Here is a 14,644-nt window from a genome sequence, read left to right on the forward strand (position 1 = left end):
TACTAAGGCACTTTTTTTGGTGAGTTATAAGGCTTTATAGTTTCTGGGTACCTTGTTTCAGACCAGGGCGGCACGGCGGATGAGTGGCTAGTTACCAGCTTCCAGCCTTACCGTGCTTGCGTAGGTTTCTGCCAGGCACTCCGGTTTCTTCCCACATTCCGAAAACATGCATGCCATTTTAATTGGCCAGTCCGAATTAACCCTAGGTGTGACTAAGCGAGTAAGTTGTCTGCAACTAGCTGGCAACCAGTTAGGGGTGCCTCCTGCCCACTGCCTGAAGTTTGCTGGGATGGGCTCCAGCAACCCCGCGACCCTACTCAGGATAGGCGGTGCAGATAATGTAGGGATGGATGTTTCAGACCGATCGTGATATTTTTTTGATAGGTACTGTGGCACGAAGACTTTCAGTAACTGGTGACGTCATACAGACACGTCTTTGCTTAACAGTCAGACGGTTTAGGGGTTAAGCAAAAATGCACATCCTTGATCAATACACTACTAACAAATCAACCGAAATGAGGCGTAAAAAGAATTCCTACCAATTCTCTGCCTTGTCACACCAACTCTGGCATGGGGATAAATTGCAGGCTATATCAGGAAATGCCATAAAAGGGAAGGCTACCCAGAGAGTATCCCTGCACCCGAGATGATGTGGACCCCTGTGTAGTCTCCTATCAATGAATAAACAATATAGGCACAGCCCTTTTAGTCACCAAACTGTGAAAAAAACAGAGCCAAGAAGAACTAGAACTAGTTTTGCAACCCAGGTCCTCGAGAGCAATGATTCCATCCTAAAACGCAGCTGATTTGTTACAAAAGATGGTTATCAAAGTCTTACAGAATTCAATGTGCTGCTGCTATTTTGGATTTTGGAGTGTTACAAATACCCTATACAACCTTTTCACATGCTGCACAATACTACTGTTGCAGCCCGACGTAATACAAGATACTAATAGCAGACATATGTACCGGTAGTCCTTTTTAATTGGTTATAAAAGCAGTTTGAATTTGTATGATCATGGTTCTTCAAGTTGATCCAGGTTAGCGTTACCACATTCCAACTGGAATGGACTGCTTGTAGACGAACATTCATTTTCATGCGCGCTGGAAGATTTCTTTTGTTTTACGATAAAAAATGTGACAGTAAGAAAACGCCAAATAAAAAAATAAAAAATCTGCTGAAAAGCATCGATGACCGTTGCTTGTTTCTAGCTGTCTGTTTAGCCCATAAATTTATTTTTTCCAGGCCATAGACCAACCTAACATGATTCACATCTTTTTCGGCCAATTGCATGCTTTGTTTAACCCCCTAAAAAGGGCCCGCCTTCTTTACCTCCAAATAACTTTAACCAATAGTAAACGATTCAACTGATGATTAGCGAATTGGCTAGGAAAATAAACGCGGTTATACATATCCCAGCATGCACCGCGCACTACTTCTATAGAGTGAAAATCAAGACGGCGGCTGCTCAACGTAGTTGCAGACCTGTTGCGACTCAATATTGGTCCATATATAAGGCACACCGTATTATGGCCAACTTTTGAAAAACATGACGGCTTTTAGGTGCGCATAATCTCTTCTCATCTCATCAGCTGTACCGCTTATCCTTATTAGGGTCGCGGGGGGCCTGGAGCCCATCCCAGCCATCTCCGGACAGTGGGCAGGGGACACCTTGAACTGGTTGCCAGCCAATCGCAGGGCACAAGGGGACAGACAACTCACTCGCTCAGTCACACCTAGGGAAAATTTGGACCGGCCAATTCACCTGAAATGCATGTCTTTGGAATGTGGGAGGAAACCGGAGTGCCCGGAGGAAACTCACGCAAGCACGGGGAGAACATACAAACTCCGCACAGTAAGGCCGGTAGCTGGATTTGAACCCACGCAGGAGGTTCCCACGACCTCAGAACTGTGCCGCACACGCGCTAACCACTGCGCCGCCGTGCTGCCCTTAGGTGCGCATAATAGAGCGGAAATACGGTCGTTTGATGCACAGAGACAAAATGGATATGGAATGTTTGCAAGCTCTCAAGATTGTACAAGCGAAGGGAATATGAACGGTTCACTGCTTCCACTGGATGGTGTGCACATTTTCTTCTGTTTCTTTTATTATGTGGCCATTTTAAAGCAGTTTAAGGAGATTAACTTTTATATTAATATACACAGTAATTACCAACTAGATAGTTATTTTCACAGTATCTTGTTACTTTTTGGTGTGAAAATTTTGGGGAGTAACTGAATTACTTTTTAAATGAGGTAACCTGTAACAGTAACCACTGTTGGGAATAACTGGGTTATAAATAACATCGTTACATAATGACGTTATTTTTGTAAATAACGAGTTCATCTAACAAATTATTTTTTACGCTGTCGCAACGCCTTTACCGTCATTGCCGGCAGAAAGCGGTGCGCTACATAGATTTTTGTGAATGATTGCTCACGTTTTCGTGTTCATTTTTGTGCTTGCGTTTACATACGTCCTATGTGTTTACGTACGTTTTTGTGCGTATGTTGATGCACATTTTCGTGCGGATGTTCTCGTATGTTTTTGTGCGTGCGCTCATTTACGTTTTTGTGTGGGTGGTCAAGTACGTTTTCTTGCCCGCGTTTGCGTACGTTTTCATGCGCAGGTTCTCGTACGTTTTTGCGCGCGTGTTCACGTACGTTTTCGCGCGCATTTACCTACATTTTCGCGCGCGTGTTTACGTACGTTTTCATGCGTGTGTTTACGTACGTTTTTGTACGTGTATTCACATACGTTTTTGTACATGTGCTTGTATACGTTTTCGTGTGTGGTTTACGTGCGCTTTCATGGGTGGTTTTGCATGCGTTTTCATGGGTAGTTTTACATGCATGTGTTTAAGTAAGTTTTCGTGCGCGTGTTTACCCACGAAAACACACGTGTGTTGGTGAGGTGCAATAAATATTACAAAGTATTATAACACAACTACTTGTCTGTTTTTCTCTAATCAACTGACTCAAACACTTCTATAAAAAATTCAAATTCTTTGACATAGAACTTATTTTAAGGATACAGAAATAGTTACTTTCCCAGGTAACAAGTTATTTTTACTATAGAGTAACTTACTTTTTGGAAGAAGTAGTAAGTAACTAGAACTAATTACTATTTTAAAGTAACTCGCCCAACACTGCAACTAGATAGTTAGTTTCAGAGTAACGCCCTACTTCATGGTATCAAAAGTCTGGGGGGTAACTGAACTACTAAATTACTTTTAGATCATCAACATCAAACTTAATTTACCTGAGGGGCGCTGGAACTAGGATGTGGAAGAGGTTGGGCCGAGAAAAACTTTGATGAAAACGTTCCACTGTTGTAAAATATATTTAAATTTTCCATTTAAAATCTTGAGATAAAAACATAAAAAAATGACATGTGCAGCAATCACTCAGTCAGTGATAAATTATTTCACGTTTCATATCAAGATGGGAGTCTCAAACTGTCATCTTGGGGGCCGCAATTGGCCCACGGGTCTGTGATGGAGACCCCTGTCTTAATTGTAGTAACTGTAAATCATGTTTTATTTTGTTCAATAAAGGACCCAAAAACTGCTCCTAATTATTACTAGTATACTGGATGTACAGTAGTTGCAGTTCAGAGTTATGCCTACGTGAAGCTACGGTAGGCAGGAAGGGCCATTCTCAAGGGGAAAAGGGCGTCAATAGCCTTTGCCCCGCGAGGTACCTTGAGTCTAAAACAGCCCACTTTGATTCTCCGTCAAACGACCCAATGGTATGGTCCTAATAAAAGTTTTTCTTTTTTTCTGGGAACTTCAGGTATTATCCACGCGGGAGAAAGTATCCAAAAAAAGCCGCGGTTGACTCACCCGAACCAGGTTGCTCACTGCCGCCTGCACGGCCGCCACCGGTGACGACAAGTCGGGAATCGCTTTGCCGTCCACCTCGCCCTCTTCATGCATAATCACCAGATGGGATATCTGCTGGGCCACCGGCTCCAGGATACTTTCTATCGTCTTCGTGTGGAACACAGGCATGGTGAAGACAGTCTTTCAAACACAAAACAAAGAGAAGTTGGGGGGAAGTTAAACTCGCAGAAACCACAAGAGGCCGCTTCTCCAATTCACACTCCCGCTTTCGAGTGACTTTTTCCGCCTCGGCAAGCTTTGAACGCTCGGAGGAAAGAACCATCAAACTCGCCCTGACTAACTGAAACACGTCTGCGTCGATTTACGTTGCCCCGCCCATCGACCAATCACAAACCGGGAAGGTGGGGATTTCTTACTTTCTATTGGTCCAGCAGAACGCCACTCAACATCCCGAGCCTTCTTTTTCCTTTCTTCGTCCTGTTTGGAGAGCCGAGCGCTACTGTCCGCTATTACGTAATGGCTCCCCATGCCCTAAAAAGGCAAATATGTGTGTGTAGTGCTAGTTGCATTCCACACGCAGAAACTCAACTGGTTAGACGTGTTAGTTACTTTTTTTAATCTCACACTCTTCACAACTGATCCCAACAAAACATAGTATTGCTTGGTTGACATGTATATTTCAAGCCTGAATAAGCATCAGGATGCTTAACAGGGATTGTCAACTCAGAATGTTGAAAGAGTAACATTCTAAAAAGATATGTTTCAAGCTACAAAAATTAAAAGCCTTATGTAAACTGTATAAGTATTGTAATTCGTAGCATATACTGTATACAGTGTATAGCATGGGTCTCCAACTTTTTTAAAAACAATGATAGCTACTTTTTGCTACTTATTTGTGCAGAGGGCACCCAGTTTGATATACGTTTCTAAAATAATAACTTGTCTTGTAGTATTTATTATGTTGTTACAATGGTATTATCAGGTTAATTTATGTAAGTAAAACAAAGAAAAAGACAGAAAGAAAGCGAAAGAGAAAGAATAGGGATATAAAAAGAGAGAGAGAAAGAGAAAGACAGAAAGCAAAAGAAAGAGAGAAAGAAAAGGGAGGAAGGGAAAAAGTAAGGAACTATAAGGGAAAGATAAAACGAGGGAGTATAATGACAAAAAGAACGACAGAGAGCAGCAGGGAAAGAGACAAAAATAAAAAGTGAGAGAGGATTGAAAAAATAAAGTAAAAAAGAAAGCGAGCAAAATAAAAAGGAAGAAAGTAAGGAAGAGGGATAGAAACGATTAGAGAAAGAAAGAGAGAAAGAAAGAAAAAAGAGAGTGAAAGAAAGAGAGATAGAGAGAAAAAATAAATATAAAGTGAGAAAAAAAGGGGAAAAAAGAAAATAATTTAGAAGCACTAACCTAGGCGGATCATTGTTGCATTTGATTCAATGCAGCCAATATAAGGATTAATACCTGTTGATGATAATAAAGTCCCCCGCGACCCTAATAAGGATAAGCGGTACAGCTAATGAGATGAGAGATGAGATAATAAAGTCATGGTATTGAGTGGTTCAGTAGCTGTTCAACCACTCTATGACATACTCTAACCGTTACCCACCGGAGCCTCCACAGACTCCGCCGCAATGCCGCAACTGACACTCCCCGTGCCAAAGAGGAGTAGGGAGGAGTGTGAGATTTTTTTTTTTTTTTTTTTTTTTATCTAGCATTTCTCATCATATTTAAGCTAATTGTTCAAGCCGCAATTTATAATCTTTGCTAGATGGCACTGTGTTGTTTGGGACGAGCAAGGGCCGCTGATACCCTTCACAGCGTGGCAGCAGGATGCCGGAATAACATAGCGTCGATCTAAGAATGGATTCCACAGTGAATAAGAAATACATTTCTCGATCAATGATTACTTTATCAAAATTATCATTGGTATGGTAGTCGGCACTAAACATTACACACTTTTCCCTTTGAGGAAAAGAGAGTTGAGCACCCCCAAAACAGGCTGGTTACGCCCATGATATATACCTTACAAGGAATGTAACACCTGCTGTATACCAGGGGTCTTAAACTGATGGCCCATGGGCCATTGCGGGCCCCAGGATGATAGTTTGAGGACCCTGCCTTAATATGAGAGTTAAAGGGACAGCACATATATTAGATCTCGCTGTATTCTGTTGTGCCACCCAAAACGAGTGCTAGAAGCATAACAGAAGAGGACAAAATTGTCATGATTACTGATGCAGAGCCCCTGAGTCTGTCCCGTTGGCGCCAACAGCCACGGACCCGGATTGGCTGTTGGTCTCTTTAAACTCCTACCTTCCTGAAAACACTCGTCAGCGAACCTATGCTACCCGCTAGGCAAGCTTTTGTGACTCTCCGTCTCTACCCTGCCCTGTGTTCTGTCTGATTCCCGTTGCCGACCTCTTTTCTGGACCCGTTTATGTTTTTGCTCCTCCGCCCCGGCCATCGACCTGTTCTTCTCGTTTTCAACAACTACCTTCGCTCGACACGGAAGTGCCACTTCCGCGTCCCAGCTACCTGCTACCCGTGATCAACGATCATCGGATTGTGGATGCAAGTCCCTTCCTCATTCTAAATAAGAAAAAAAGGCAAAGAAAGGTAAAAACTTAAAAAGCAAAGAGAAAAAAAATGCAATCCGTTTTTGTCTATTTTCTCTTTAATTCCTTTCTTTTCTTTTTTCTTTTACTCCATTTTCCTTTTTTTGCTTTCTTTTCCCCTACTGTTTGCCTCTTATTCTTATTTAGTTCTCCTTATTTTTAAACTCCTTTTTAAAAAATAAAATTGTTTTTCCTTCTTTTTGTCTTTCTCTGGGAAAGGCTGGGAAAAAATGAAATGAAAAAGGGTGCTTTTTGCCCACTCTCAGTCCCTGTATAGTTTGCACTCTTCCTTGGACTCATTTTCGACAGGCACATCGAGTGGACGAATATAAAACACTGTCTCTTTAAGAAGAGCAGAATGTTCAGCGCTGTTTTTGTTGAAAACCCCATTTGGCCCAATCTCGCCTGGATTCTAGCTTCAGCCCTCCAACTCAATTGACTCAGAGAGCCTTTCTGTATACAATATAAAGTATAAAGCAGCGGTGTCAAACTCATTTTAACTCAGGGGCCACACGATAGAACATTCTCTCGGGGACCGGACTAGTCGATTGGGGAGAAAGGAAAAAGAGAGAAAGAAAAAAAAGAAAGAGAGGGAGAGAAAAGAGAGAATGTGGGACAAGGAAAGAGAGAAAGGGAGAAAGAGAGAAAAAAAGAAAGACAGAGGGCAAGAACGTGAGAAACAAGAGATAAAAAAAAATAGTGAGAGAGGAGGAAAGAAAGAGAGAGACAGAAAGAAATCGAAAGAGAAATTGAAAGCGAGAAAGAGAGAAGCAGAGAAAAGAGGAGAGAAAGAGAGAAGGGTAGAAAGAGAGAAGGGGAAAGCAACAGAGAGAGAGAAAGAGAAGGAAGATAGAGCAAAAAAGATACAGAGAGAGGAAGAGACAAAGAGGAACTTAGAAAGAGAAAAAGAGAGACAGAGAGAATGAAAAAGTAAGGGGCGGAATTAATTTTTGGACACCACGTTTTGAGTGTACATGATACAATGTCGCCATCGTGTGAACAGTATGGAAAACTTTATTAAAGGGACAGTGTGTAATATCTTGGTGGGACAAAAAACTACCATTCATTAAAAAAACAAATAAACATTGATTTGAATATTAGGCACCAGTTTTTGAACATTAACTATCATACCAATGTTATTTTTTCTTTACAAAAATAAACAGTCGAGAAATTTGTATTTCTTTTACACAGTGGAATCCCTACCTTATGGTTGCCGCCATGTTTGTCTGACAACTTGCTGCTACGCTGTGCTTTTGGCACAGGTTTTTGCTCGCAGCAGACCATACAGTGTCATCTACTAGTCAAATATTACACATAAGGGCTTTAGTAAAGCAAAAGTTATTATAATAATGATAACTGTAATATGAGATGACTGCCTAACTAAAATCCTTTGCCTTTTGGGTGGCCGATCGATGAGGGCCAGAATTGTAATTGTTTTTTTTTATTTTTTGTTTTTACTATATCAAGCCCGGAAATAGGTTTAATAAAAAATACCATGTTTTTATTTTTAGAGAACAAAACAATGCACAGTGCATTCAAATATTAATTTAATAAAATTTCATACTGCGTTATTTTTCCATAGTGACTTTTATGGATGAAATTTTGGCTATCCTTTGAATAATTTATTGAACCACAAATATAATAAAACAAATTCATCATCGTAATAATTAAAGTTATGTGTCTCGAATCATATCCAACACCAGCCTTTTAGAAATATTGATATGCAAAAGTAGCAAAGGAATTTGCTAAGAATTCCTCCAAGCACTACGAGGCAATGGATCTTTTCCTTAAAAGGAAAGGGAGCCTGGGGCCCGAAATGAGGATGTTTGACGACTCAAATAAACAAGCCAGCTGGATATGTTTTCCATTTCCAGGACATTTCACTACCCATGCAATATCTGCCCCTAGCTTGAAGCCGTTGTCATATCAGGAAAATAGACACATATTTCAAATAGTACATGGGTCATTCCTGTTTTTCAGTGCCAGTCCCAGTAGCATAAAATGGTATATTTTGTGTAAAAATTGGCTCTACTTATTTTTGAAAGATTTTATTGCATGCTTAACATCCTTCTATCCAAAGACATAGGAAAATAGATTTTAAATATATATATATATATATATATATATATATATATATATATATATATATATATATATATATATATGCAGCACGGCGGCGCAGTGGTTAGCGCATGTGCGGCACAGTTCAAGTCATGGGAACCTCCTGCGTGGGTTCAAATCCAGCTCCAGACTTCCTGTGCGGAGTTTGTATGTTCTCCCCGTGCTTGCGTGGGTTTCCTCCGGGCACTCCGGTTTCCTCCCACATTCCAAAAACATGCATTTCAGGTGAATTGGCCGGTCCAAATTGTCCCTAGGTGTGAATGAGCGAGTGAGTTGTCTGTCCCCGTGTGCCCTGCGATTGGCTGGCAACCAGTTCAGGGTGTCCCCTGCCCACTGCCCGATGATTGCTGGGATGGGCTCCAGCACCCCCGTGACCCTACTGAGGATAAGCGGTGCAGTTAATGAGATGATAATAATATATATATATATATATATATATATATATATACATAGCAGTGTCTGAAATAACGTCTGCCCGGACGCCCGGGACGTGCATCTTTTACGTCGGGCATACAATTTACTAAACATCTCCGCCCGGTGGCCAACAACTTTCTTTTTTTTTCTTTTTTTTTTATTCATTTCCAAATCAAATGTTTGCTTCATTCCGATCTCAAAATCTTCGTTCGGTTTGGAAATTTCGGTTCGTTTGGCAATTTGCATACTCGGTAGCCAATCAGAAGCCTGCATCAAACAACTTCGTGCTTCCGCTCTCTCCGGAGCGTTATAAGGTCTGCATTTAAATATCATTTTCCAAAACAGCACAGAGAACACAAGAAAAATTGATAAGTGGTTAGGAATCAAGCCAAAACCTCAGCCCCAGAAGAAACATTCAAAAGAAGCCGACAAAATTTATGACGCTACAAAATGTAAATGTACATTAAAAGCATCGTGGAAGAGGAGTTCATACATTGCATGAATGAAGATGAGTAAATACAGATATTTACGGATGGCAGATGGAAAACAGCGATGTCACATACACGCAATAAATGTTATAAGTAGATATATAGTAAACTTCATTTTGAAGTGTTGTTCTGTCCTAGTCCGGTTAGCACTAGCCCTAAACGACATTCTAATCGCGGTGAGCCAATTCAGACGCATAACAAGTTCAGCCCCCTAGCTAGTCTCAATCCACCCCGGTCTACTGGCTCTCGCACCCTTGTTATAGGTGACTCCATCACCCGTAACATAAAGCTTAGCACCCCAGCCACGGTTATGTGTTTTTCTGGGGCCAGAGCACCCGACATTGAGACTAATTTGAGGGAGCTGGCATGCAAATCTAGACACCAGGACAGGGCTAGCTACACCGATATAGTCATTCACGTCGGCTCTAATGATACTAAAATGAGGCAATCTGAGATTACAAAGAAAAATATTCCTAGGACCTGTAATCTCGCCAGAAAGATGAGTCGGCATCGAGTAATTGTCTCTGGCCCATTGCCTGCGAGAGGCAATGATGAGAGGTTTAGCAGACTAGTCTCGCTAAACCGGTGGCTGGCAAGTTTTTGCAGTCAGCAGGGATTTAGGTTTGTGGATAACTGGCATGCTTTCTGGGGCCGACCTGACCTGCTGAGGAGAGACGGCCTTCACCCTAACTGGGAAGGTGCTCACACTCTTTCTAAAAATCTAGATTACTGTTTAAGCCTTCCATGACAGGGTACACTAGTGCAGGCCAGGTCACAGGTGATTAGTGAACCTGTGACCACGGGTGTGGAGCCTGTAACGCTAGAGTTAACTAGCGCTATGCTAGATTCATGCAATTCACATAGTTTTTGTAGTTTAGAGCGTTCTATTGGCTGCACCATACACCCTGATCTGTACTCTTCTATAGCATCTTCTTCTGTGCTTCTTACCTCTGTTTCTCCCTTGTTAGATGAGGAGGGACAAAAGATAACATTATTTTCTACCAATAGTCATCCTGCTACTCTACCTGTCAACAATATTCCTGTGGTATGGAATTCGGGCTGCATCTGCCGTCATGCAAGGCACAAGACCCGGACCGGCAGTATAATCCCGTGGAGGTTACCACTAAGGTTGCCATTAAGGTTCAAAACTCGCGAAAGGTTTCAGCTCAGTCCACAGTGCTGAAGCTTGGCCTTCTGAATATTAGATCACTAGCCTCGAAAGCTTTACTTGTCAATGACCTTATTAATGAACACAATCTTAACGTTATTGGCCTTTGTGAGACCTGGTTAAAACCAAATGAGTTTGTAGTGTTAAATGAGGGTTCTTCCCCTAACTTTGTGAGTTCGCACTTGGCACGACCATGCAAAAAAGGTGGAGGTGTTGCTCTTATATCGGAAGGTAAGTTGAAATTTACTCCTTATACCAGTACTGGTTTTAAAACGTTTGAAGCACTTGTTATGAGGTCCTTAATGTCAACACCAATTTTTTTTAGTTGTTGTGTATTGCCCACCTGGACCATACTCAAACTTTTTGGATGAACTTTTGGAACTGTTAACAGACTTAGTAACTTATGCGGACAATGTTGTAATTATTGGTGATTTTAATGTTCACATAAACTCCCCAACAAATTCACTTGCAATTGCTTTTAAGTTACTGATTGATACATTTGGTTTCAATCAAATAGTTGATGTGCCCACTCATAAAGATGGGAACACTCTAGATCTCGTTCTGACCCGTGGCGTAGTAAGCTCAAATGTTACAGTGTTACCGTATCCTAATGCTCTCTCTGATCACTATCTTGTTAAGTGTGAGGTGCTGTTTAATGTTTATTGTGATAAGGAAAATTTAGGCTTTAGCGGTCGCAATATCCGCCCTACAACGGTCCTAGCCGTAAAAGAACTATTACCAATGGTAACTGCAGCCTTCCCTTCGTACACTAGGTCTGTTGACTCACTTACAAACAACTTCAATACTGCTTTGGTTAATGTACTTGATTCTGTGGCGCCCCTAAGGCATAAATTTCGACCTAAGAAGAATACACCTTGGTTTACTGAAGAAACCTTGTTACTCAAACAAGGTTGCAGAAAACTTGAACGAAAATGGCGCACTACTAAGCTGGAGGTCTTCCGAGTGGCCTGGTGTGACAGCTTGCTGAAATATAAAGTAGCATCGTTTTTCTCTAAGATTATTGTTAAACATAAGAATAATCCGAAATTTTTGTTTGATGCAGTGGTGAAACTTACCAGACAACAACTTAACCCAAATAGTTGCACTTATTCTGCTAACGACATTATGGAATCTTTTAATATAAAGATTCAACTAATCTGGAATGAAATTTTAAAAGAACGCTCTGTATTCTCCTCCTATCTCAAAGATGTGGAGGTGTTAGGTAAGGACCGTGTCGGCGGTTGTTCAGAAACATTCTCCAGTTTCAATGATCTGTCCCTTGATAATCTAGCACAGATGGTCAGTAGGGCCAGACAAACTACATGCCTGCTCGATCCGTTTCCAGCTTCACTGGTGAAGGATCTGTTTGGGATCTTAGGACCATCAGTTTTAAATATTATTAATATATTGCTATCCTCGGGTATTGTTCCTGTAGCATTCAAGTCTGCCGTCATTAAACCCACGCTTAAGCGACCTAACCTTGACCCAGAAAGCCTAGGTAATTATATGTCAGAAAATAACCTCTTTGAAACTGTCCAGTCAGCATTTAGGGCAAACCACTCTACTGAGACAGCCCTGGCTAAAGTAACCAATGATCTCCTTTTAGCAATAGATTCCGGTGCCTCATCAATGTTACTGCTGCTGGATCTCAGCGCTGCTTTTGATACTGTCGACCACAACATATTATTGGTTCGTCTAGAACGCATTGGTATTTCGGGAACTGTACTCTCGTGGTTTAGGTCCTACCTGTCAGAGAGGATGCAATGTGTTAACTATGGCAATCTGACCTCTAAACAATCTAATGTCCCCTGTGGTGTTTCTCAAGGCTCTGTACTTGGCCCCCTTCTTTTTAGTATTTATATGATCCCGCTTGGTGACATTATCCGCAAGTATAATATTAGTTTCAATTGCTATGCAGATGACACTCAACTGTATGTGACACTGGAAAAAACTGGACATTTAAGTTGTAGAAATCTGGAGACTTGCCTTACTGAGATTCAAAGATGGATATCACTTAATTTTTTACGCCTTAACCCAGAAACAACTGAAATGTTGATTATCAGTCCAGCTCACTGTCGTCAGTTGTTTTCAAACACTACCCTGAACCTAATGTAATATCACCCATAGTGACTCGGTCAAAAATCTAGGTGTTATATTTGATCCTAATCTGTCGTTTCAGTTACACGTGAAAAATATTACTAGAATAGCTTTCTACCACCTCCGTAATATTGCGAAGATTCGTTCGATGCTGTCCCAATCAGATGCAGAGGTTTTAATTCATGCGTTTATTACTTCTCGGCTTGATTACTGTAATGTATTGCTTTCTGGTCTCCCGATGTCTAGCATTAAAAGTTTGCAGCTGGTTCATATTGCGGCAGCTAGACTTTTGACTAAGACCAAATGGTTTGAGCATATTACTCCTGTATTGGCCAACTTGCACTGGCTCCCAGTCCACTTAAGATGTGACTTTAAGGTTCTCTTATTAACATATAAATGTTTGCATGGGCTTGCACCCTCTTATCTCTCTGATTTGATTTCCCCCTATGTTCCTGCACGGAGTCTGCGCTCGGAAAATGCCGGTCTACTTGTGACTCCGAGAGCCAAGAAGTCTGCAGGCTCGAGAGCGTTCTCCATCCGGGCCCCGGTGTTATGGAAAGCCCTGCCTCCGGAGATAAGATCTGCAACCTCAACGGAAGTTTTTAAATCGAGGCTTAAAACACTATTCCAAAGCTTATGATTGATGCCCACTTCATATTCTGTATTGTCCTGTCTTTTTCCGACTGCCTGCCTGGCTGATATGAAGGAGAAGTACGATTTGAGATGAGTCAGCGGACCAGCGTCTGACCTGAAGCATGTCAACCCCTGCATTTACCAGCTGGCAGAGATGGGAAGCTGCGCCGTGGCCGTCATAGACTTTCTGGACTAGTTTACAGGCTGGGGGCGTCGCTGGTGTCATGCTCTTTCCGGACATCTTCAACATCTTACCAAATGTTTACTATTCTGTGTACAGTAATGCTAATTGTAATACACCCTGGTCAACCCTGGAAGGGGAATTACCACATGAGAGGTCCTTTCTCGTGGTTTCTCTTTTTTCCTCACGCTGAGGTTTTTGAGTTGTGCCCGCTTGCTGGTTTAAGATCAGGTAATTGTGCAATTTTGTAATTGTAATCCTGTGCAGTCCTTCGAGACATTTTTGTGATCATGGGCTATATAAATAAATGTGACTTGACTTGACTACTGAATTACAACAGAAATACCACTAATGTAACACTATAATACAAAATACTGCTACATAAATTTTACAACTAGAATACCACAAAACTATTCGATAGAAATATAACAACAGAAATACTAAGAAATTCTACAGATATGCTACAAATTATGTACTATGGAAATCCTACAAAATACTATCGTAGAAATACTACAAAATACATTAAAATATATATATAAATAAATACTATACAAATACTACAGAAATACCAAAATAATCTGACAGCAGAAATAATACAAACACCACAAAATACAATTAAAGTAATACTACAAAAATACTCAAGATATACTACAAAGATTAAACTATTAAAATACCACAAAAATATAATTGCAAAAATACAACCAAAATACTACAAAAATAAAATTACAGTAATACTACAGTATAAAAATACTACAGAAATATTATGAAAATTTGACAGCAGAAGTACTAAAAAAACACCAGTTTTAACAATTGAAGTTATAAACAAGTGTTATAACAATTCAAGTTATTTGTGGGGCAGTGAAAGATAAATGAGAAGAGAGGGACATCTTGTGGACAAGCGCGGGAGATGAACACTGGAGTTTTTCTTCCAAATCAGGGGTGTCCAAGCAGAGAGCAACTTTTTGGCAAAAAGTGCACCTCATTTGATTTGCATTTCTAAATAACAACATATCTTGAACTACTTTGCTGCTAAAAAGAGAAAAAGGAAGTGTGAAGAAAGAGAGAGAGTTAGAGTTAG

At 40.8% G+C, this 14,644-nt stretch overlaps 1 protein-coding gene across 1 annotated transcript in view; it reads right to left on the minus strand.

The window, feature by feature from the left end:
• vcla (vinculin a) overlaps window positions 1-4,206 on the minus strand; it is a 61,706-nt gene extending 57,500 nt beyond the window's left edge. The window contains exon 1 of the mRNA XM_088323474.1: window positions 3,847-4,206. Coding sequence (XP_088179600.1) covers window positions 3,847-4,014 — 168 coding nt within the window. The 5' untranslated portion in view covers window positions 4,015-4,206. The remainder of the gene's footprint in view (window positions 1-3,846) is intronic.
• Window positions 4,207-14,644: the final 10,438 nt, after the last annotated feature.

The sequence above is a fragment of the Urocampus carinirostris genome, chromosome 19 (genome assembly GCF_059441175.1).
Source record: "Urocampus carinirostris isolate Australia breed hairy pipefish chromosome 19, RoL_Ucar_1.0, whole genome shotgun sequence".
NCBI lineage: Eukaryota > Metazoa > Chordata > Actinopteri > Syngnathiformes > Syngnathidae > Urocampus > Urocampus carinirostris.